The sequence below is a fragment of the Mycteria americana genome, chromosome 22 (assembly GCF_035582795.1).
Source record: "Mycteria americana isolate JAX WOST 10 ecotype Jacksonville Zoo and Gardens chromosome 22, USCA_MyAme_1.0, whole genome shotgun sequence".
NCBI lineage: Eukaryota > Metazoa > Chordata > Aves > Ciconiiformes > Ciconiidae > Mycteria > Mycteria americana.
In genome coordinates, this window is record NC_134386.1 from 1,090,227 (window position 1) to 1,111,828 (window position 21,602).

Genomic DNA, 21,602 nt, shown 5'->3' on the forward strand with positions numbered 1-21,602 from the left:
TTCAAGCTGCGCAGCGGGCTTTGCATTTGGGGCTGGATATCCGATTACTTCCACCATGAGCTGCAGCATCAAGAGAACATCTAGTACCTCTTACAGGAGCGGTGGAGGCGGAGGCGGAGGTGTCTGTGGTGGCGGTAGCGGCAGGAGTTCCTCCGTCTCCTGCAGGCGATACGCCTCCTCTGTGATAGGCGGTGGAAGCTATGGTGGGGGAGCATGCAGCATTGGCTACGGAGGGGGCATGAGCGCTGGCAGCCTTGCTGGTGGCTTTGGCGGAGGCTTTGGTGGTGGCCTGGGAGGAGGCTTTGGTGGTGGTTTTGCAGGAGGCTTTGGTGCTGGGGGGGACATCCTTCTGAGCGGCAATGAGAAGGTCACCATGCAGAACCTCAACGACCGCCTGGCTGCTTACCTGGACAAAGTGCGAAGGCTGGAGGAGGAAAATGCTCAGCTCGAGCACCACATCCGGGAGTGGTACAGGAAACAAGCTCCCAGTGTGTCAAAGGACTACACCTCCTACTACCAGACCATCGAACAACTCCAAAATCAGGTAGGATAGCCCCCTCCATCTCCCGCACGCTATTCTCACTTGTGAGGACTCCCTCCTTCCCTCTGGCGCCGGCTCTAAAGGGGTGGGAGGGAGCTACTGGATGGCCTTGCTGGTGGTACCGCAGGCAGAAACCTGCTGAGCTGCGGCTCCCGTCTCTTGGGGAAGCAAACCCCCACGCCACCCCGCAAGCGAAAGGGATGTGCTCTGGGGGCACGGCCCGAGGCATCAAGGAGTGCCCCACCAGGCCCCAACATGCTGGCGCACGTAACTGAAATCCCACGTTGTACAGGTGGCTCCAAACCAGGCATGTGTGGTTTCCAGTCTTTCCCTCTGCTCCCACCCAGTTCAGCTGGATGGAGTGCAAAGCCAAAGCACCTGGACTGCAAGACCTGAACTCCCTTTGTCTCTGCACGCTCCTACATACACCGGATGGAAGGACCAAGGCCTTCCCTTACAGTCAGCTTTCTTTAGAATGAGACGCGTTACAGCATCAGGGAGAAAGACTACACTCCCTTCTACACCCACAGTGCAGAAACCCATAGGGGTTGATGATCTCCCAGCATAGACGTTCTTCTGTTCTTTCCTCCATCAAAATATTCTTTCACCAGAATGTTTGCGGAAGCCAAAATCTTGCACGTGCCAGTTCTTGTGGCATGGCATTTCAACGACTTTCTGTGGCCCCTGCATTACTGCAGGAAACAATTCTAAAACCCACAACAAAGCCTTGCCAAAGCTTTGGGTCTTCTTTCTTCTTGTCCTGGGTGTCTTGAACACAGAAAGACTCCTCTCCAACTTCCCCTTTTGCAGATCATTTCTGCCACTGTGGACAATAACAGACTGATTCTGGACATTGATAACAGCAAGATGACTGCTGATGACTTCCGAACAAAGTGAGTGCCTCTCTGTGAACCCTGCATCTTTCGTGTCATGAATTTTACGAGATTCATGAGTGCAGGTGATGATACCCTGTCCCAAGTGGTACGACCAAGCCTACACATTGCAATGAAATGAATGTGTAATTCTTCTCTTTTCTTTGGTACAGGTATGAGAATGAACTGGTCATCCGTCAGACTGTGGAGTCTGATATTAATGGCTTGAGAAATATCCTGGATGACCTGTCTCGTGTTCGGTCTTCACTGGAATCCGAGCTAGAGTCCCTGAAGGATGAGCTGATTGCTCTTAAGAGAAATCATGAGGAGGTACGATCCAATGATAAACAGCATGGCCAAGACATAGTCCTTTGACTCTTCAGGGTTCCCAAAGTTACACATCAAGTCAATGCAGCCTTTGTTATGTGACTGTCATCCCTTTGTACCTTGATACCGCTTTGCCCACTGTCCCCAACAGAAGAAATGACCCCGTGCTCTTTGTTTCTCTCTTTGGACTCTCTGCAGGAAATGAGACAGCTGCAGTCTCAAACTGGTGGTGACGTGAGTGTGGAGGTCAATGCTGCCCCTGGCGAAGACTTGACAAAGATACTCAACGACCTGAGAAACGAATACGAGCAGATCATCGAGAAGAACCGCAGAGAGGTTGAGCAGTGGTATGAAGTCAAGGTACGTAGCGAGGCACAACGTGGAGTCTCCTTCTGCAGGAAAACCCAGGCACCCTGGTGCTGGGCATGCAATGCCTTTGGCTAAAAGGGGGAGGCTGCTCACCTGCACCTCACTTGCACAGCTGGGGAGTGGGAAGGGAAGAGCTGCTGGGGAGAGACTGCAGCGGCAGAGGGGGAGCAGGCCAGGTCTGATGTGCAAAGGTGGGTGGAACGTCAGGATCTGCGGAGCAATGACTAGGCTGTTCTCGATGAGGACAGGATGAAAGGGAGAGGCTCCCTGGCTATGTTAGTTCTCAGTCAGCAAATCTGCTCCCTGAGAGGATCTTCTCACTCAGAAAGTGTGTTTGGGGCTTGACTCCTGCAGATTGAAGAAGTCAATCGGCAGGTCACTTCCAGCAGCCAGGACATCCAGACAAGCAGCCACCAGCTCACTGACTTGAGACGCGAAATGCAGAACCTGGAGATCGAACTGCAGGCGCAGCTCAGCACGGTACGTGGGGGCAGGATCGCTGAGGGCCCTTCCCTCCTTGGAGTGGGCAGGGAGGGGTAGAGCTGTGGTCCTAAACTCCTGCATTTCCACTTCCAGAAAAACTCTCTGGAAAACTCCTTGGCAGAAACCGAATCTCGCTATGGCTGCCTGCTGCAACAAATCCAAGGGCAGATTAACTCGGTAGAGGAGGAGCTGGCCAGCATCCGCTGTGAGATGGAGAGTCAGAACCAGGAGTACAAGATGCTCCTGGGCATCAAGACCCGCCTGGAACAGGAGATTGCTCAGTACCGGGCACTGCTGCAGGAGGGACAGCAAGACATTGTGTACGTATTCCGTTTGCAAATAAGGGCATAAATTCTTTCACGGTCTTTTCTCTATTGGGACTCATAGAAGGCAAAGTAGAATGTTTTACCAGTCTGTAGCTGAAATCTAAATACAACAGATTTTTTCAGAGCATCTGCATTGAAATGTATAGATCATAAACTTAATAAGCACATCAAACACAGGGGGAAACACAGAGCATATAGTTACTGACATATTTTCAGTCAATCAGTTCCTCTTGGCCTGTTTGTGCAGACTGAATTCCATTGGAGGAATCACCATGCAAAACCGAACTGTAATATACTGCCTTCTGCCAACAGATGAGCAAGCACAGCTGGACTGTGAGAGTAGAAGAATTATACTTCTACAGTCTTTTGTTACTTCTGCTTCTACAGCTTTCTAGGAAAATATAGCTGAAGGGAATGAAATAAAAAAATATAAAGAAATATTTGCAAGGTCCAGGAAAAGCCGAGCTGTTACACACACTGCACATTATGTCACAGTATGTCTCTTTATGAATGTATTTATCATTCCCTTCATTAAAACTCCTTTCCTTGCACAGGACATGTCAAGGAAGTCTCCAAGGAGGGGGAATGTCTTCCCACTCTTATTCTTCTACTTCCTACTCTCATGGGCAATCTGGTGACAAGACAGGTAAGAAACATCTTCCAAAGAGGATCCAAATTTATCCTGTCCCCATGGCTTTCATGTTTTGTGTTTCATCTCTTTTCCTGTTAATACTATCCATTGTGTTATGGCTTCCACATTCACAACTGCAACAGAAATCAAACCATTCGCAATCAAATATCTTAATTTCAAGGTGTCTTAGCTTCAGTTACAGAAACAAGCCAAGCTCCTTTCCCACGCTCTCGCTAACACTGATGGACATTTAGGCAATGGATACATCTGAAATGTCAGTGCTGCAAGAGACTCTTGATTTCCCCATCAGAGTAATGGTTTCTTCTTTCATTCCACAGGGCAGTCAAGAGTGTGTTAAGATACCACCGATGCGTTGGTTTTCCCTGATCTACCTACTGCCGTCTGAGCAGCCCGGCCTACAACGCGGTAACACACACAGCACAGGGACTGTGTGCCTACCCAACGCATAGACTGCTCTACAAATGTTATTCATGAAGTCGAGATGAATAATTTCTAGGACTCTCCTAAAATTATCTACTTCTTCCGTTTCATATTGTTCTTCATCTGCAATCACTATATCTACATACACTTTTCTGCAGTGCAATTGGTGATCTACTTTCTGCTGATAACAATGCCTCAAATAAAACTTTACTTTTCTGCAATGCAAAGAAAACTGTGTGTCCAGCAATCTATTTGGTATATTAATATTGTATTTAAATTTAGGTGGAACAAATGAGATATACCTTCACAGAGAAGTTAAGATTGGGTGTATTATGTAATACGGCCCCAAAGAAAATTGTGTATCCTGACTTAATCAGATGATGTCTGGATAAAATGTTGGAGATGAACAAATACATTCACATTAAACTCAAGAGTGACACCTATAGGGAAGAAGAAAGGATGGGTGAAACCCTTTCTCATAGCATACATTGCAAGGGATGTGCAGTAGTTGATTTGCCAGTTCAGCAGCTGAACTGAAACCATCAGGATTAATTAAACCCAAAATTTCATGAAAATTTTGGCAAATCAAAACTATTTGCCTTTGGGTCACTGAATGAGAAATCAATCATATTCAGGCACCCCGCTCTCCCAACTTTTACATGAGGGCTCTATCTGATCTTGTTCAATAAAAGCAAAGGATTAGATCAGGAAATGAGTGATGAGTATGCAAAGAAGTTCTCCTTATGACACAAAGTTCAGTTGTTAGGATTATTCCTCCTGACACGTTGGAAGGTCTGGGCTCAGGTCTTTTATCTGATGGTTCAAAATAAAGGAAGTGTGTACTCTTATTTCATAAGATGGTATTCCTAGCTCCACGGTTGTACAGTGTTCTGGGTGGATGGATGGAGGATGGAGGGGTGGAGGCAAGGTTCAATCTTTCTTACTAAAACTGCTCCACTTCATGTAACACACTTACGTTAGACAGAGGAAGAAAAATCGGTGAAATACCTCACTCATTTAAAACTTACAAATCTATATTTCAGTCTTTGATTTGTAATGGGCTGAGAAAGCAGCTGAACAGGGTCTACCACATATCAAGTGAGTGATTCAACTGCCGCCCTGTAACAAACAGGGGTGGGTCTCACAAGCCTTCCTTGTTCTCTGAACAGCACATAAATCACTAACATTTTTTATTCTGTCAAGTAGCTTTGCACTTGCACTTTGGTTTGGAAACAGATCCAGGTCAGGTAAAATATCATCTTTTTGGGTAACAATGTGTTATTTAAAAAGGCATCAAACTGTGCACATGTTACAATCCAAAGCTGAATTCTCAGCACAGCAGAAAAAAGAGATGAGTCAGAGAAACTATTGCGCTAGAAAACAAAGGAGATTTGTGAAGTCAAAGCAACCATATCTCTCCCTTGAGTCACAACAGGACTCTCATGCTCCTGTACAAGCTACCAGAGACTCATGTTCTGCCTAATGCTCCGTTTTACTTCTCATATCAACCAGTGCTGACTACCTCAAAAAAGAAAAGGTCTAAACCTCAGCATTAGCCAGCTATAATGGACTTGGGGATGAAATACCTCATTTGACCACAGTTTAAATAGAAAGAATGCTTCTGATCCCAGAAAGGAGCCAATTGTTTTCTGGGCTGTCTGTCAGGAACATTCTTGAGCCCCCTGCTTCCCCTCCCCTGTCTCTCTGAAGTGGGAAAGGGGAGAAACCTCCGTGCTGGGTGTGCTGCCCTTGGTCTCTGCAGAGCATTTTAACAGGAAGGAACTGAGGGTGCGTCCACTGCTGAGCCGAGCACACTCGCCTCTGCCTTTCCTTTGACTTTGCTGGACGGAGTTATCAGGCAGGACTTACCAGAGCATAATTTGCCTATCATAATATCAAAGCCCATCAAAACAAGATGGCGTGAGCTGAAATCAGCCTACATTTGCAGTGTCAATACAAGGGAATATTGTACTCTGGTCTTTTGGGGTTTGGTACAGTTCTGTCCCTTTGGCTAACCACACAGCAGAAATACGTCCCACAGCTTGGTACAAGCGATTGGCTTTTTTTGAAGCTGACAGTGCAGCACATCAGTCCATCCAGTGCGCCGGTTCGCGCAGCATCCTCTAGTGGCAAATTCAGAAAATATACGATAGGATTTGTGACAGAAGCTGTTCAATACAGTCTCAAAATTAAATTCAAGCCTCAGGCCTGGGAAACAGTTAGGCCAAGGAAAGAACATCTTAAATAATAATAAAATAGATAATTTTTTCACAGGGGTAACATTGTGATACCATATGGGGTAATACACCAAATTAATAGACAGACAGTAAAAAGGTTAGAAATTAATTCATTACAAAGGACAGGGAAGAGAAAGAGAGGAAGTGTCTGTTTCACATAATTCTGCCTGAAGGTTTTGAGGTAATTCCATATGAAATCAGCAAATTCAGATTAAGTCAAAACCTCCTGGATTGTTCTTGCATGCGTTTAATTAGCGTTGAAGTTTTTTTGTCTCTGTTTTTGATGCATTTAGCAGCAACAGTGGCTGCCACAGACAGACAGGGAGCCTGGTATTACCAAGGGAAGAGGAAAAGAATATTACAAACAATGAGGTTCAATTAAATGGTGCTGTGTTTAAAAACCAGGCCTGTAGAGGGGATTGTGGAGATACAGACATTTTGTACTGTTACTATGTCCAAAGGTAACCAAAGGTATTGTGCGCTATAATCTCTGGGTGTGTGTGAGTTTCTTAATTCTGGAAATGAATCATCTCCACCTGCACAATATAACATTTTCAGGAGGTTAGATGAAGGCGAGAGGGGGAAATAGCTGGATAGAGAAGAACCCAAAACAAGAACCAGAAATTAGTGGACTGAATTCTCTGAGGGGCTTCATGCTGGATCAGGACTGCCATGTACCTACAGGATCTAGATCCACAGCAAATGTTTTTGTTTGCAAAGGCAGCTGTCGGGTATGGACAGGTACAAGAGCCCACTGCTTCGAAGTCTTGCAGCTTTGTGCACGCTCTTTCCAAAGCCTCTTGCACTCTTGGCTACAAGGAAAAGGCGTCACTGAGGCAGCGCCTGCTGCCTGCTGCCGGGCCAGGCCCTGTCACTGCAGACAGCCTTTTGCAAGGTCGACTTCCCTCTTGGCCGCCACCACTGTCTCCAGTAATGAAAAAAGAAAATCTGTGATTCACTGTGCCTCTGATAAAGAATCAGATGAAAGGAAGCTACTTTTGTGATATTTCTCACATTTACCAGCCTCCCATAATAATGAAAAATAACAGCAGTCAAGTTAAACAAGTACAAAAACTCTTGTAGGAAAATCCTTTCTTTCTGTATTCCAAGCAAACTAGTTCTATTAAGTTTCATGTAATACATAACATTTTGGAGTGGTAATCCCAACAAACTTCTGAATTTCTTCTGAAGTATTTTCATGCTATGACAGACAGTAAGGGCAAATGCTCTCTCACGGTTGATACAGTGAACATGCAATTTCAAATTTCAGGTGCACTGGAGCTGACTTTCATAACTTATTCAGTGCTGCCTAAAGAGAAGTTTATGCACACTGCAATTACTCCTAATAACCCACTATTTATGAACCCACGCTCAGAGATGTATTGCAACGCCTGGCTGCAGGGAACACCTTTCCACTGGCATGCACTCCTGTGCTTAAACAGCCCTGGCAGCAGGAGCACAACTGTGGATCCAAGGCACTTACGGGCTTATTAATCAACATTTTCTTACAGCATTTCTAACCTTAGTTCAGTTCTTTCCCACAACCTGATGTCAGACTGTCAAAAATTATGGCAGTACCAAAAAGTTCATAGTGATTACACACACGCAAAGATTTTAAACAAATGCTGACAAGTCCTTTCTGTTGAAAATGCTGTTAGAAATCATGTCACCAGAATCTTACAGTTTTTATTAGTTATTAAAGCTGAATCCATTAGAAAAGAGTGAAAAGACACTCAGCAAGTATTTCAGACAGCTTGATTTGGTGGTGGTGGGCTGCTCAAGATATCTAGACAGTTGGTGCAGACCTTAGTGTTTAATGAAAAGAAGATTTAAAGCTGAATACAAGTGAGGCTGGTGGAAAACCACGGTCCTCAGTTACAGTTAATAGCCAGGACTGTCCAGGAAGGTACGCTACCTGATACATGCAAATACTGTGAAATTCGCTTATAAACTACTTCTTTTTGAAGATGGAGCAAACTGTTAAGAGTAATTAGAAATACCCTTTTCCTTCCCTAAAGGTATGCAGTCATTCTGGGCAGACAAAACCAGGGCTGCAGAACATGTTTCCCCATGAGCTGATAGTTGCTATGAGAGCAAGGTGTTTTAAAAACGCCTCCCTGGCAGTAGCTCTTCAAACTAGTGGCTACAGGACTTGCCCTCATAAAGCAGTACAGTTTGATTTTCTCACCGAGCCTAACAGAGATCTGGAGACTCAGACTTTATCTCAAGCAAAAACCAGTACGAAACCACCTGCAGGATCAGGAAAGCCCAAACCCAGTTGACAGGATCCATCAGCAGGGTACAAAGAGAGCTCCGTGTTTCCTAATTTGATGAAGAACATGTGTTTAATGCTTGCACAGTAAAACCTCTACCCTTATTGGAAGCCGTGGCTTGTCACTATGATCAGAATATATTCTTATAAAATTAGCAAGAGAAATAATAATATATAAGTAAATAAATACAGATATATAAACATATGCATATAAATATAAATATATGAGCACATAAACGTAAATAGTACAAATACAAATATGCTCTCCAAATGTTTTACAGACATGAACACAATAAAATAGCTTGTCTCTCTCTGTGCTATGAAACCCATCTACTCTGTGTTTCTACCAAGTCCGGGATTTTTTTTTTTGAGTGGGAATTTTCCATGTGGCCTATAGGAAAATGCCCTCCGAATAGCTCTAGGCCTCCTCCTTCAGCATGAATCATTGCAGAACTGCAGCTGGCACGGCAGGCATTCAACATGTACTTGGCTCCTCTTAAGCCTGGGACAGGTTTAGTCTATTTGGTTTTGGCAGTGGCCTCTAAGTTGCTTATTGCTGCTGCCTGCAGAAACCCGACCCCTTGTCAGTTAGACATTTGACTCTTAATAATAGTTTCCAGCCCCATCATACCTTGCTGAGATTTCCCAACCCGATAACAGGTTAAAGGAAGTGTAAAAATATATCCAGTGACTTGTCTTTCACTCATGAGGGCTTGGTGTCCTAACTGATCCTTTCTTCCCACACAGTTTTTAATCATGCTATAAGAAAATCTATTTTATTTTTGTATCTCAGGTATTTTACTCCCTGATGTGCATTATCATTATAGTTCTGGGCTGATAGAGAAGTCAAGAGTTTAAAGCTATTTATGTTTCTAGGGAAACAGAGACAATGAGGTATTTCCGAAAGTATACACCTCAGCCAGTTTCAAGTATTTTCCAAGTATTTACATTGCTCCCAGTTATTTAAGTGTTTGAGTTCTTCATGATCTTTTATGTATTTTCCTCATATTAATCTATTCAAATATTATATAAATGACAAACTTTGAGAAATTAAATTATACATCCCAATATCACTAAAGATGCGTGTAGCTGAGCAGGAATCCGTATCTTTCAAGTTCAACTCAAATCATTGAATCAGCATTTCTTTTCTGCCATGAAAGAACTAGACCCCTGGATAAAAATGAATTGTCCTGCGTCTTACGCTCGTAATTTCTCTCAAAACTGAACCCGTACATGACCCTCTTTCTCATCTCTTTCAATGCAGAAGTCAGGGCACCCACATGCATTTCTGTTCACCAAATCACATTCCCTCTACTTTGCAAAAATAGTAATTTTGAGAAAGTTAACAGTGTTGCTCTCTGCTCTTATCTACCCTCTTTTTACACTGTTAACAGTGGTGTCTGCATGTGCTAGGACCTGCCTTTTCAGCACGTAAACATTCTTGTCTTTGAATCTGTTGGCACATTCAGTGAATATGTGGCAATGCAAGGTTTATGAGGATTAAAAAAAATGATTAATGATGGGATATAAAAGAAAGCTAAGAATTGTATCTTAGGCAGACATTCCACACAGTCATTTCAGTACCAGCTGCAGATCAGTTCTTGTTATCATTGGTTCTCCCCACAAGGAATTTTAAAGAAAAAATAGAAAATGTTGTGTTTGAATTAAAGAGATTCAAACGTTTCATGCCTATGACCTTCAACAGGAGAGAAAAACATACAAAGGTGTGATTTTAAGAGGGCATATGACATGATCAGTAGGGTGGGGTGGCCAAAGTTTTGATGACCAAGAGGAGAGATGAAGACAGAAAATATGCACACAAAAGAGTCAAGAAGCACATTTTCACTGATGGAAGCAGAGGCAGAAAGGAAGAATTATCAAAAGGGACAAACACTTAAAGTTTTAAAAGGTAAATTCAGAATAATAACCTGACTTTCCTCATTCGACCATAGAAGCACCTGTGGAATTGCAGGCACCAATAATGTAGGTTAAAATGTTCACAGAGTTCATTTAATTGTAATTGCATTAGCAATCCCTGGAAGCAAATTCAGCAGGGTGTGAGACGAGTGAAGTATATGCCAGTGGCACTCAAGGGCAATGGTGTACAGGACAATTAATAAAAATACCCTGAAACAATATGAGCAATTTTATAAAGCAGTAGTGACTAGGAAAGCAGAGTAGATAAAGGTAAAGCAGAACCAGGTCTCAGCCAGGACCTTGGGCGTGGACTGTTTCCACCAGTCTGCTGGATGACTTCACTTCAATAAACGTGTCTCCTTGCCCTCAGATAAGTGGCAGATAAAGGAAATTCCCTTGGTTGACCATTCCTTGTATTTCCTTTAGGGAAAAGCTGACCGTACAATAAATTAAGTTTATTGTAGCGGGAGAAAAAAAGACCTATGCAGAATGAGAAAAGCACCTTCTTTCTTGAGCAAATACTTTGCCATACTAAAGGCTTTTCCAAGCACCTAAGTACACGTTATCACCTTAAGGCAGTCCCAACAAAAACAAACACATGCAGCCATTGAGGGAAAAGAGAGATGTAAAGTTAAAAGAAAATAAAAATCTTTCTGGAAACTTAGAATGCAGTTTTAGTAAAAATGCTGCACGAGGGACTGATTTGCTACTAGAAGCTTATGATATATTTGGTGGTATAAATAAGTTTAATAGTTACTCCATTTGAAATTGTCTCCCAAGCTTTTCCTCTCCTGGCACTTTCAGGTGTACTTCCAAACTGCCATGAAGAATTGCAATTAATCCTTTGGGAAATCTTCCCTGTACGCTGAAGCAAACCTAACATGCTTGCAGTACATTATCAATATTCTAACGGTATAACGTATGATGATTGCTGCTTTTACTCAAGGGGTTTCAGAGGGAATGTAGAGGTCTCCCAGACCCCAATTTTCATTAACTGGCTCATAAAATATTATGCAACATCATAAATGTGCATTTTATTTTGCTAAACCCCAAAATACACTGCTTTCAGGACGTGACATGGGAGTCCAGGGAATGATGAAGGAGTACCTGGAGGGAACAATGTTCCTCTCTCCTTGCAGCAGGAGACAAATCAGTATACACTGGTATTTGTTCTCCTTTAAGCTTCTTGCATTTCTGTTCAGTGAAGACTTATGTTCTTTATGCTCTAACTATGGACTTCAGTATTTAACAATAAAATAACTGTTCTTCTGTAGCTTTCTTTTTGTCTGCAGTCAGACAGTAACTTTCTGATACTACTATTTCACCCATTCACAGGACTTGGAACAAGTACCTGCTGGGCAGGTTTTTCCTACCCAAGGCTGAACAGGACATTCAGATCTACAGCAGGAATGACCAGCATGTCTTTGGCAGACAGAAGTGTCGTCCGGATCTCTTAGGAAAGGCTGTACAGTTTTACTGTGCAAATTGGAGAGTTGTGTGAATGCAGCAGTCTCTACAGAAAGAAAAGAACTTAGCTGTGATTCCCCTAGGCTACAGCATCACAGTCAGGTATTGTATGGTACGTATATTATATTATCTATATCAAATGTTATATTCTGTACCTGAGTCATTGCAGAATTCCTCTTTCTGATACAGCCTCGTAATTAGATACAGACCAATGGGGCTGTTGATACAGGTGCCTTGGCCAGCTTCCAGTTTGCATATTTGTCCTTTTACCCTCCCTATATTTGCCCTGCAGTTTGACCTTCCTCTCTGTATAAAGTGAGTACAGCACTAATGCGTGGTCTAAAATACCTGATGCATTTTTTATTGGTATAGAAAGACTAGACAGGCCCTCACACAGAGCATGCATTTCATTTGGCTTATCTTTAATTCTTTATTTTGCTATTAAAGGGATTTCTCATTGAAATGTCACAGCGTGCATCTTGTGCTCCAAAGGTTCTGTTTAGTGGAAGCACTTGCAGGTGGCAGAATTTCTGCCCAGGCCTGGTTGCTGCCTTAAAGCTGCAAATGCTGGTAGGCCAGCTTACTCCCTCTTTCTTTAAAGCAGTTCTCCTGGGGAGTCCCAGAGGCTTGGAAGGAGTGAGGGGTGGCAAGTGAAAGAAAGTGAATGGAAGAAAAGATGTAAGTATCCATTCATATGTTAGGGATGTTCATGGAGGAGCTTGCAGTAACAAAAGCAACATTGCTTTTGAAAATGCATCTTGGATAAGAGAGGACTTAAACATTTTAGAAATAATATTTTCATGAATCTCAAAGACCAGAAGACTAAGTGATTATGTTTCTGCTGTTTACTTCCCTCTCTCAGTAGCAATGAAAGGACTAAATGTGTAATCAGGCACTTGTTTCTGTTGTTGCCCACTCCCCAGGTACTCAGGGAAGTTTAATGCTTCTCTCTGCTACAAATACAGCTACAGTTCCTTGGAAAGGATTCTTGTTTCTGTAGAAAACCAGACTCTTTCAGGCGAGACATGTTCTCTGTTAGACCCTCTCTTCTACTGTCAGCCCAAAAGGAACTGAGAGCAAAGAAAGAAACAGTGAAAACGTTACTTCTGAAAGAAGAATTTTTCTCAAGGGAAATAAGGAAAGCAGGGGGGTGGGAACCTGCTTTGTCAAGGTCCACACATATTGTTCACCATTTGGGCTCCTTTCAAGCTCTGTTCTCAGTCTACCAATTACTAACTAATCACTCTGTATTAAAACTCTTTCCTGAGATTACGTGAAGAAAGTTGTCATGTGACTTTGCTATGGACGTAGCATCGGCTGCAGCAGGGCTGTGCGCTCCCAGCCCTTTTGTTTCCATATAGGTAAACTATAACTAGATTTATGAATGTGTCCCTCAGGAGGGTGATGCCTCCTCTGAATCCCACCTTTTACTTCAAGAGGCCGTGGTCAGTGGAAGGGAACCAGCTCCTGTGTGTGAGGGTATTTGGGAAAGAAACACAGCCCACTTCATAGCAACTGACCAATAAGAGGAATTGCCGTGTTGGCAGAAGCCTTAAGGCTGATAAATTCCACGGGTCTCAGGTAACACATTCTGGAGACAACTCCCATTGTCACGGGCATAAAAGAGGTGGGGTGGGGGAAAGGAGCACTCACTCCTGCCTCAGGATCACAAACTGTGTGAGCTGCAGCTTGGGTTAGGTCCTTGGTATTTCTTACCATGGCCAGTTACAGCTTCAGGAAAATTACCTCTTCTGTGGCAGGGGGACCTGGTAGTTCCTCAGTCCGTTTAGGTGGAGGTTGCTTTAGGGCTCCAAGCATCCATGGGGGATCCGGTGGCAGGGGTGTGTCAGTCTCTTCTGCTAGATTTGTCTCTTCTGGCCTAGGAGGTGGCCTGGGTGGTGGATATGGAAGTAGTTTTAGCAGCAGCTTTAGTGGTGGTTATGGTGGTGGTCTGGGTAGCGGTGATGGCCTCCTCTCAGGAAATGAAAAGGCAACTATGCAAAGCCTGAACGAACGCCTTGCATCTTACCTGGACAAAGTGCGTGCACTGGAAGAGGCAAACTCTGATCTTGAAACTAAAATCCGAGACTGGTACCAAAAGCAAGGACCAGGCCCAGCTCGGGACTACAGCCCTTATTACAAGACTATTGAAGACCTTCGAGACAAGGTAGGTGTCAATATTTATTAAAAATCATCTTAGATTTGCACTTAAGAAGGAAGCATAAAAACCCAAAGAGAAAAACTTCACAAGGAAAACACCCAGAAGGAATTGCAGTTTATGAAAAGGAGAGGAAGAAGAAATGAATATGTAATGATCGGGCAGGGTGGATAAAGAAAATTATCAGTATGGAATCATCTACTTTTTAAAGTGTTAGCTAAGAGAATGTACAAAACAGTCAGTCTGAGATGCCTTAGTACCTAATTCTCTGATGATGCTTGCTTTTAACAAAGCATATATACACATGTCCGCACACACACACACACACATATATATACACACATGCTGGTCATATACACATATATGACCAGTTAATAGATATATGACTATATATATACACCGATAAATATAAAGAGAGCCAAACAATGACAGCAACCTGCCTATCTCTGTAGTCTGTTACCTGCCATATAGTTTGAAAAACTTCAGAGGCACATACACACTGCTTTAACAGTAAAAACAAAAATTGGTTAAGTACAATTTTGTAAATGTGAAGATAGCAGCTCAAGATTTAATCACCATACATTTATTTTTCTTTCACTTTTCACTTACTTAAGCTTGGAATTGAAATAAGAGTGCTGAAACATCTGGCTTATGGAAAAAGGAAGTAGCAGACATGAAGTAATCAATCCCATATATAAATGCAGGATTTGCCCCAATAGCCCATGGGTACCTGATAACAGATTACTTTGAGATGATACACACCCCGGAAAACATCGGTAGTAGCTGATTAAACTATGTAAATAAATGAAAGAAAACTTGAGGTTTAGTTTTCACAGTTCAGCTTGGGGTTCACGACCGCTCCCACGCAGTTTACTTTCTCCTTGCTTCAACCCATTCACATTCTCTACTGATTTCAAAAACTGAGCTTCAGTAAAGGCAGAACTGGCAATTAGATTTTCTCCTTTTAGTATTCTTTTTCCTCCTGTCTTTTACTCCCCTTAGTTAGGGGAGAGAAAATGTTGTCCCAGCTGTTTTTGTGGATGACCTTTTGAGTTTTAAAAGCAGCAGGCAAAAAAGACATGCTTTCTAGGTAAAAATGAACAGGGATTACTTCTGAATAAACAAAATTTCCTCTAGGGGCTTTCATGGTGCATTAGAAGAATCAATAAACACTATCCTGGATATTCTAGGAAATAAAAATGTGTTCAAAGACGATACAAATGCAACATGAACCCATATTGGTTACAAAACACAAACGTGTCATTTATTTTAAAATCATACAGCCCTTGTGATCACTTCCCACTGTTAAGAAAATGAGTAATGAGAACAAATTCTGCAGAGGGGTCTGCAGACTTTGCTTCCTTTGCATCTCTGCAGGAAATAGGTTTCTTGTCTCAGTCCTAAAACATCACCTACCCCCTAGCTCACCAAAGTCCTCCAAGACAGCACGTAGCTTTGTCTCACTGTGGGACTTCTAGCTAAAACCCACTTCAAATGCCAGACAAGAGTAAGAGGACCTATCCATAACTGACAATCATGGCAAAAGTACTGTGATAAATCTGGGCTACATATTTTCTACAGATCATTGATACTTTCCTACTGAGACCAAATAAAATACACTTATTTGGAGTAGCTGCAGATGAACTAGAATCTTAACTCCTTTATCTTCAGATCAGGAAAGAAGATAACATAGCTGTTTCAGCCGCAGCAATGAACTCTCATTGTTTGTAGATCCTTGATGCCACTATCGACAACTCGAAGGTTGTCCTGCAGATTGACAATGCCAGGCTGGCTGCCGATGACTTCAAGACCAAGTGAGTAATTTCCAAAAGGAAAAAAGTCTCTTGAGCAGGCAAAAATCCTTGTTGAGCCAAAGGGCAGTGGCTGTGAAAAAAGAAAGGAATGCCTATAAAATCTCTGTATGACCACTAGTTTGATGCTGTCGTTGAAGTTCAGCCCTTTATGTATTTGCTGAAAGCACCATCTGCACCAGAGAAAATTTTATATCATGTAAAATATGTGGAGAAAAGTTTAACGCTGGATAACATTTGTTACATCACAAATCCTACAAAACCAGACACATTTATAGCAAATAATGTGTTTCACAGTGGGCTGGCTTAATCGGCTAACCTGAATAGTTTTGTTTTGCTTTTTTAAGGTTTGAAACAGAGCAAGCTCTTCGCATGAGCGTGGAGGCTGACATCAATGGCCTGCGCAGGGTCCTGGATGAGCTCACCCTGGCTAGAACAGATCTGGAGCTGCAGATTGAAAACTTAAAGGAGGAGCTGGCCTACCTAAAGAAAAACCATGAGGAGGTAAAAGAACCCCAAGAAACAAGTTTGAAAGTGACATTAGAAAAAGAGGGTGTGGAAATGTGGAGTCCCTCAGGATTGCCCTGGGCTCTCCAACAGTGAAGAAAAGATTTCTGCATAGACTGGGAAACTAAAGATACCCCCTGCAAGTATTTAAGGGGAGTCAGTCAGACCTTAGCCCTTGAAGAAAGAACGGAAGGTTCATGATGTTTTCAGTTTATAATTGTACCCTCTTTTGTCTTCCTTTGCCATGTCCACATAGGAAATGAGTGCCCTGGGAGGGCAAGTAGCTGGCCAAGTCAGTGTTGAACTGGACTCTGCTCCAGGCATTGACCTGTCCAAGATCCTGGCTGATATGAGAGACCAGTATGAACACATGGCTGAGAAGAACAGGAAGGATGCTGAGGCCTGGTTCCACAACAAGGTAGAAAAAATTCCATACTATACAAATACTAAGCAAAAAAATTCATGAAAGAAACAAAATAATTATTAAAACACACAGAAAACTGCTGTGAAAGCCTTATGACCTCTACTTAGAGGCCCCATATTTCTCACGTAATGTTTTCCCTGTCTCAGACTGAAGAGCTGAACCGTGAAGTAGCTGTCAGTACTGAAGAACTGCAGAGCAGCAAGTCCGAAATCACTGACCTGAGACGCACCTTGCAAGGGCTGGAAATAGAACTTCAGTCCCAGCTCAACATGGTACGTTAAAACTTGCACTGCATCACCCACCCCCCCCCACCACCCCAGAAATGGGTACATACTCCCCTCCCTACAAGGAGTCCTGCATCTGGCAGCAACCTTTCTGTGGTTTCCCCTCCAACCTCTCCGCTCTCAGAAAGCCGCGCTGGAAGGCACCCTGGTAGACACGGAGCAGCGTTACAGCGCCCAGCTGGCGCAGATGCAGGAGCTGATTGGCAGCCTCGAGGCACAGCTGGCTGAGCTCCGAGCTGATATGGAGCGCCAGAACAGCGAATACAAGATGCTCATGGATATCAAGACTCGACTGGAGCAAGAGATCGCTACTTACCGACAACTCCTGGAAGGCCAGGAGTCCCAGTAAGCAACTCTGCTCACTGCAGAAACCTTTTCGCTTAGCCTCATGAAGTTTGACCATGCCATGGTGCTAATTTGCCACAGCACCACAGTAAACACAACTTCAAATACTCCTGGGGTTCTAAAATTTTTAACAAATTAATTTTTCTGGACCATGGTGGAGCTAGAAATGTTACAATTCCCATTTACATTAAGTGAGTACCTCAAAGAGTTTCTAAACAAAAAGGCAAACTGACAAGCAGTACAAGAGATTAAATGCAACTAACAGTTAAAGTGATAACTAATCATTAGCTGCTTGACATTCAGGAAACATAGTGCAGTTAGTAATGTTTTATAGAATATAAGGATTAACACCAAATTCCCATCAACTTCCTGTTACCAGTTAAACAGCTCTTGCCTCATAGGAATCAGTGTAGAAGAAAATATTCTGAAGAGAAGTGAAGGCAGACAAGCTAGCTATTTTCAGACAGCCATTAAGTGGACCTCCCACATGGGAGCACAGCTGTCTGTCATTGCACACATAGCCTCACGGAGGAAAATATCTCATAGCCCGGAACAAAAAGATGAGGTAGGGGTTGAAAGGTTTTAATTTCCTCTATTCCTTCTTTTCCATAATTGTCTTTTCCCATGGCAGTTGCTTAAAAATATATTTCCCGCAACAGTTCCCTCTCCTGAGCTGAGAGGGAGAGCAAGGAGATGACCATCTCTTCTCTGACTGTATACAAAATGTACCTGATAGAGAATTTACTTTCATACAGCTCATGCTCCACACACCATAATGCTCATCTCATGCAGCATTTGACATGTTACCTCTCCTTTCAACTGTTCTCTCTTTGTTCTACAGGATGTTTGGCTCCCTTTCTGGAACTGCTGGTAAGAATTCCTTCTCCTTCAGGAAACCTTTAGGAGTCAAAGAAGTTTTCTTTCCCACCAGGAAATACACAGGCAGTTGTGTCCATTCTAGAGACTAGGCTGCTGCACTGATTTGTGTCACAGAAAAAAGCCTAACAAGTAACAAATGATGACTCTGGCTAGAGTTTAACAAATTTCAGTCATTAAAAGATGTTAGACATCAGGAAAAAATCTCAGCCTATGCTAAAATGAAGGCTAAGAAAAGCACAAAATGCTTAATCATTCCCCCAGATGAAAGGATACAAGAAATTTAAGCTTGGCCAGCTCAGGGGAATTGTATGAACATGCAAGTAAAACTTGCCTTGAGCTTTTAAAGGTCAGCTGTATTGTAAAAGTGATGTATGATTCAAATCAATGCTATGAAGAAGAAAACTTCTGAGAGAAGGGAATGAGAGGCGAGACATAAACTAAACTCAGCGCCCACTGCAGAGTGGTCTCACATGTGTTATTCTTAAGTAATTGCTGTTCTTTCTCTCTATGTTATTGTAGACAAAAGAGACAAGCTGGCAGATGGAAAATAGTACTGAAAGTCCTCCAAATGTCATCTTCAACACGAGAAAAGCAGACAACACACAGGAATTGAAATGGAGAGGATCACTCTAAACTGCTGGAAATTACTATCTTAAAGCACAGAAAATTCTTGGCCACACAAAGTTTAGGTGGATTAATCCATTTGGTGGTGATTAATTTGTGAATTGGGTTAGCTTTTCAATTACTTCTAGTTCTTTCATGTACTGAATTGCTGTATCTACTCTAATATTAAAGATGATTTTCTTCTTGCAATCTTAGCTTCTTTGGGGTTATTGGGATATTGTTACTGAAGATTGGCTTTAATCAGGCAGGAAATAGCCAGCCAGCCTCCCCGACAGATTAATGCTCACAGCGTCTGTGGGTGGGTGGCATGAGCTCCATCTCTGATTTCTCCTAGCTCCTCTTGCTGGCAGGAGCTCTGAATATGGAGGCAACAGCATCCTCAGCCCCTCAGAGTGGGGAATACAAGAGTCACTTACTTACCTTTCTAACTACAATGGCTGTGCACTCTGAAGAGCAGTTAATAGTGAGAAGTTAAGTGATTCTTGTAAGAAGCAAGAGCTGGGAGATGTTTTGTCTCCCAGTAAAACGTAGAGCTGTTAAAATGGCTTGAAGATAACTCCCACAGAAACAAATAGTAGTGAGAAACAGTTGTGAGATTTATTCACTTACTTTCCCAGTTCATACAGAGGTAACAAAGCTTTAGCACCGATTTCAGCCACCTTCATTCTCATGCCATTGGAAGGATACTGTCCTAACTGAAATTCTCAATGTAATCACTTTTAGTTCAGGCCCCCAGAAATCAGTAATTTCATTTCCACCCATCCCTCTGCAAGCTTACAGCCAAGGAAACTTTTCAGGGTTTGTGCTAAAACAAAATCATGGCCATAGCCTAGCACACTCCCACCTCCCCCTGTTACCAAAGGCACATAGTTAGCTTGTCCGCTGAGGGTGAAATTGAAACAACAGTATGCCCAGACTAAAAGTACCCCAATACTGCACTCCCACAGAGTGGACCGTCTTGCAGCCTGTGTTCCGGGGAGACATCATCAGTCCTTCAGCACTTCTCTCCTTGGACTTTGGAGGGAATAGTTGTTTCACTCTTGTTCATAACAGATCAATGGAGTGTTCACATAGCAAGGAGCATCCCAAAGCTATAGACCTCTCTATTGAAGTTGGGCAATCCTCTTCAACTCAAGGGGCACTGGTGCTTGGGTTTGGTTCAGTAGGGACTCAGGTGAGCTGTCAACATCAGTTGCCAAGTACTGACACAGACAATCTCAGCTCAGCCTCTAGAAATCTAGCATGATAGCGTTAGGCAGTGGCTTCACTATGACAGGGAAAAAATATGACAGGAAAGAAAAACAGTCATGAAACATAAGAATCAGCAAAGAGATACAGAGAAGAGGACAAGATAGGAAGAACAAGGGGACTAAGGTGCTCTGGTGGAAACAAGCGCAGAATCGAAAGGGAGCAGTGGCCTGAAAAGCACTGGCATACACAAGATACAAGTGGTTCTTCAGAAGCTCACCCATTTATACAGTGTCCGCTTTTGGAAAAGCAAGGAGAAAAAGCTCTTGTGCATTAAATGCCTCAGTACAGGCTGTTCCTGAGTGCTGACACACTTTCTAATAAATGCTTTGTACCAAATTTATTCCCTACAACAGTGAGACCTGGAATCCCTCCCAGGTGAAAGAACAAACAACTCCAGGTCTGGTTTTTAATCTTAACAGATCCCATTCCCTGAGAGCAAGTTCTTGTGACAAAACCATCCAGAGTATGAGATTACTGGTGCCGATTTCTTGTGTTGTATAGCTGCAAATGTGAAAGTCTGACAAGAAATTCTCGTGCTCCAAGAATGCAAACTATAAGTTATAAGGACACTTTGCAAATGTATATTTTGACCAAAAAGTTTTATTTTCAAAGACTGAATGAAATGCATGTTTAGAAAAAAAGATGTTTAAAAAGCTAACAGTTTAAAAGTGTTTAAGAAGTTAAAAGTGCCAAGAAATGAATGAATTCATAAACCCTGCTAAAGAAATTGGGGACTTCAGAAACTTGAAAGAATCTTGAAAAGGCTAGACTTCTTGGGTTTATAGCCTAATGTGAATTTTAGTTTATCATTTTATTGATTTTGTCCCATATTTGTAGGGTAATGAAGGATTTCTGGTGAAATGTTTAATATAAAATCACTCTGAGACTATAGTTTTAGAGTTTGGTTCAGAAACAAAGTGTTTTCTAAAGGTATGCAATGTCTGAGTGATGGTTTTATCAGCAAAGACAGATGATAAACGAGCTGCTTCTTGAATGGAACTCTCTGTCCTCCTGAAAGGAGGGGCTCAAGAGTGTCAACTCCTTTAGTCCCGTAACAGAAGTAATAAAAGAGTTTGCACAGCACAGACGTGTCAGGGAATGTCTTCCAGGAAAGCTCTGTGGAAGCGTGACAAACCAAGGAGCTTATGCACCACAAGTACAATGCTGAGTACTGTGCAAAGGATGAAACTGTGTCAAGACATTGGATAAGAAATCTTAGGGTGAAGACAGGGAGAACAGAATAAAGGCATAAGCTTGAGATAGCATTTTTTTTTACTTCAGCAGGTGATAGGCTTCAATTTCCTTGTATAGACTATAAGGAGAAAATTTTGTAGATTGAAGTTCACATTCCAGCTGCAGAAAAGAGCTAAACAAAGAATGCTCTTCATTTAGAGCAACACAGATCTCTACCGCTACAGAGATAGCACCGATTTGAG

General features: G+C 42.6%; 2 protein-coding genes across 2 annotated transcripts; both read left to right on the forward strand.

Annotated features, from left to right (window-relative positions):
- The first annotated feature begins 55 nt into the window (after positions 1-55).
- Positions 56-3,907, forward strand: LOC142419575 (keratin, type I cytoskeletal 19-like). Its single transcript, XM_075522675.1, has 8 exons — positions 56-544; positions 1,352-1,434; positions 1,587-1,743; positions 1,939-2,100; positions 2,464-2,589; positions 2,686-2,912; positions 3,473-3,564; positions 3,888-3,907. The coding sequence occupies exons 1-8, from the start codon at positions 56-58 to the stop codon at positions 3,905-3,907; spliced, it is 1,356 nt and encodes a 451-aa protein (XP_075378790.1).
- Positions 3,908-13,600: 9,693 nt separating this feature from the next.
- LOC142419779 (keratin, type I cytoskeletal 19) lies at positions 13,601-19,006 on the forward strand. Its single transcript, XM_075523053.1, has 8 exons — positions 13,601-14,050; positions 15,773-15,855; positions 16,200-16,356; positions 16,616-16,777; positions 16,930-17,055; positions 17,192-17,412; positions 18,254-18,282; positions 18,811-19,006. The coding sequence occupies exons 1-8, from the start codon at positions 13,601-13,603 to the stop codon at positions 18,840-18,842; spliced, it is 1,260 nt and encodes a 419-aa protein (XP_075379168.1). The 3' UTR covers positions 18,843-19,006.
- Positions 19,007-21,602: the final 2,596 nt, after the last annotated feature.